Below are 1,025 nucleotides of genomic sequence, written 5' to 3'. Positions count from 1 at the left end.
GAGCAAAGCGGGGTGCAGCGGCAGGAGCGAGGGTCCCGACGCCGCTCCCCAGCCTGTTCCCTGCGAGGCCGCTTTGCCCCGACGTGCCTGGGCTCCCCGGGTGGGTTGGCACCTTCCCAGCCATCAACATCGGCCCTCAGAGCCCCTCGGGGTCCCCAGTCCCCCCAGGGGTTGAACCCTGGCTGCTGTGTAATTTTCCATCCCTGCTCCTGCCAGGGCAATTAGTAAAGAGGCTTCAATTTTTTTTTAATTTCCAATTGCTCCGAGTATTCAGGAGCGGCCGTGACTCACTAGCGAGGACTTTAAAAAAGAAATTGGGTCAGTCCATTTCCGTGAGCCTGGGCGAGTGGGGGTTAGAGCAGGTCCAGAGCTGGAGCCGGCAGAGCCCATGCATGAGCTGAATTGCACAGGTCTCAGTTCCTCTCCCCCCAGTCCAAGCCGGTTGTTTTAATGGGATTTCACTGCACGAGCGGCAGGTTTACCCTCCCTGACCCTGTGGGTTTGAGCAGCTTCAGCCCTGCCAGCGGGGGATAATCCATCCTGGGCGTGCAACTCGCCCCGGGGATCTCCCCAGCACGAGCCGCGGTTGGGTTTGGCTCATCGGTGCTGCAGAGCTCACCCAGCCTCTGCCCACAGCATTTCCCTTCCCCGCACCAGTGCTGGGGGTTTGTTTTCCCCTTGAAAGGGGGGCGTGGGAATCTGGCTGGGCACCCGCCCCACAGGGCTCTGCTCCGGCACAGCTGAGCCAGGCTGCCCAGTGGCTCATCCCGTATCCCCACCAGTCTGGGGACGGGAGCCCAAGCACAGTGGTGAGGGGCCAGCGCTGGGGGTGACAGATGCGCCTTGCAGGTGCTCACGGGACGCCAGCGATCGCTGTGCACTGAGGCCGGCACAAAGACATGAGTGGCAGCACGGTGAGTGCCAGGGCATCACCCTGGGGACAGCAGGCATCTCCCTGGGGACACCGGGCATCCCAGTGGAGATGCTGCCGGGAGTGGAGCTGGATGCTGACGCCCGTGGGGTGG

The 1,025-nt window shown here is 63.0% G+C and overlaps 1 protein-coding gene across 1 annotated transcript in view; it reads left to right on the top strand.

The window, feature by feature from the left end:
• Positions 1-899: 899 nt before the first annotated feature.
• Positions 900-1,025, top strand: part of ST6GALNAC6 (ST6 N-acetylgalactosaminide alpha-2,6-sialyltransferase 6) — a 2,765-nt gene continuing 2,639 nt past the window's right edge. The window contains exon 1 of the mRNA XM_009634471.2: positions 900-914. Coding sequence (XP_009632766.1) covers positions 900-914 — 15 coding nt within the window. The remainder of the gene's footprint in view (positions 915-1,025) is intronic.

The sequence above is a fragment of the Egretta garzetta genome, unplaced genomic scaffold (assembly GCF_000687185.1).
Source record: "Egretta garzetta isolate BGI_Z169 unplaced genomic scaffold, ASM68718v1 scaffold190, whole genome shotgun sequence".
Taxonomy (NCBI): domain Eukaryota; kingdom Metazoa; phylum Chordata; class Aves; order Pelecaniformes; family Ardeidae; genus Egretta; species Egretta garzetta.
The sequence above is the reverse complement of the archived record's forward strand: the minus strand, read 5'-3'. Positions and strand labels throughout refer to the sequence as shown.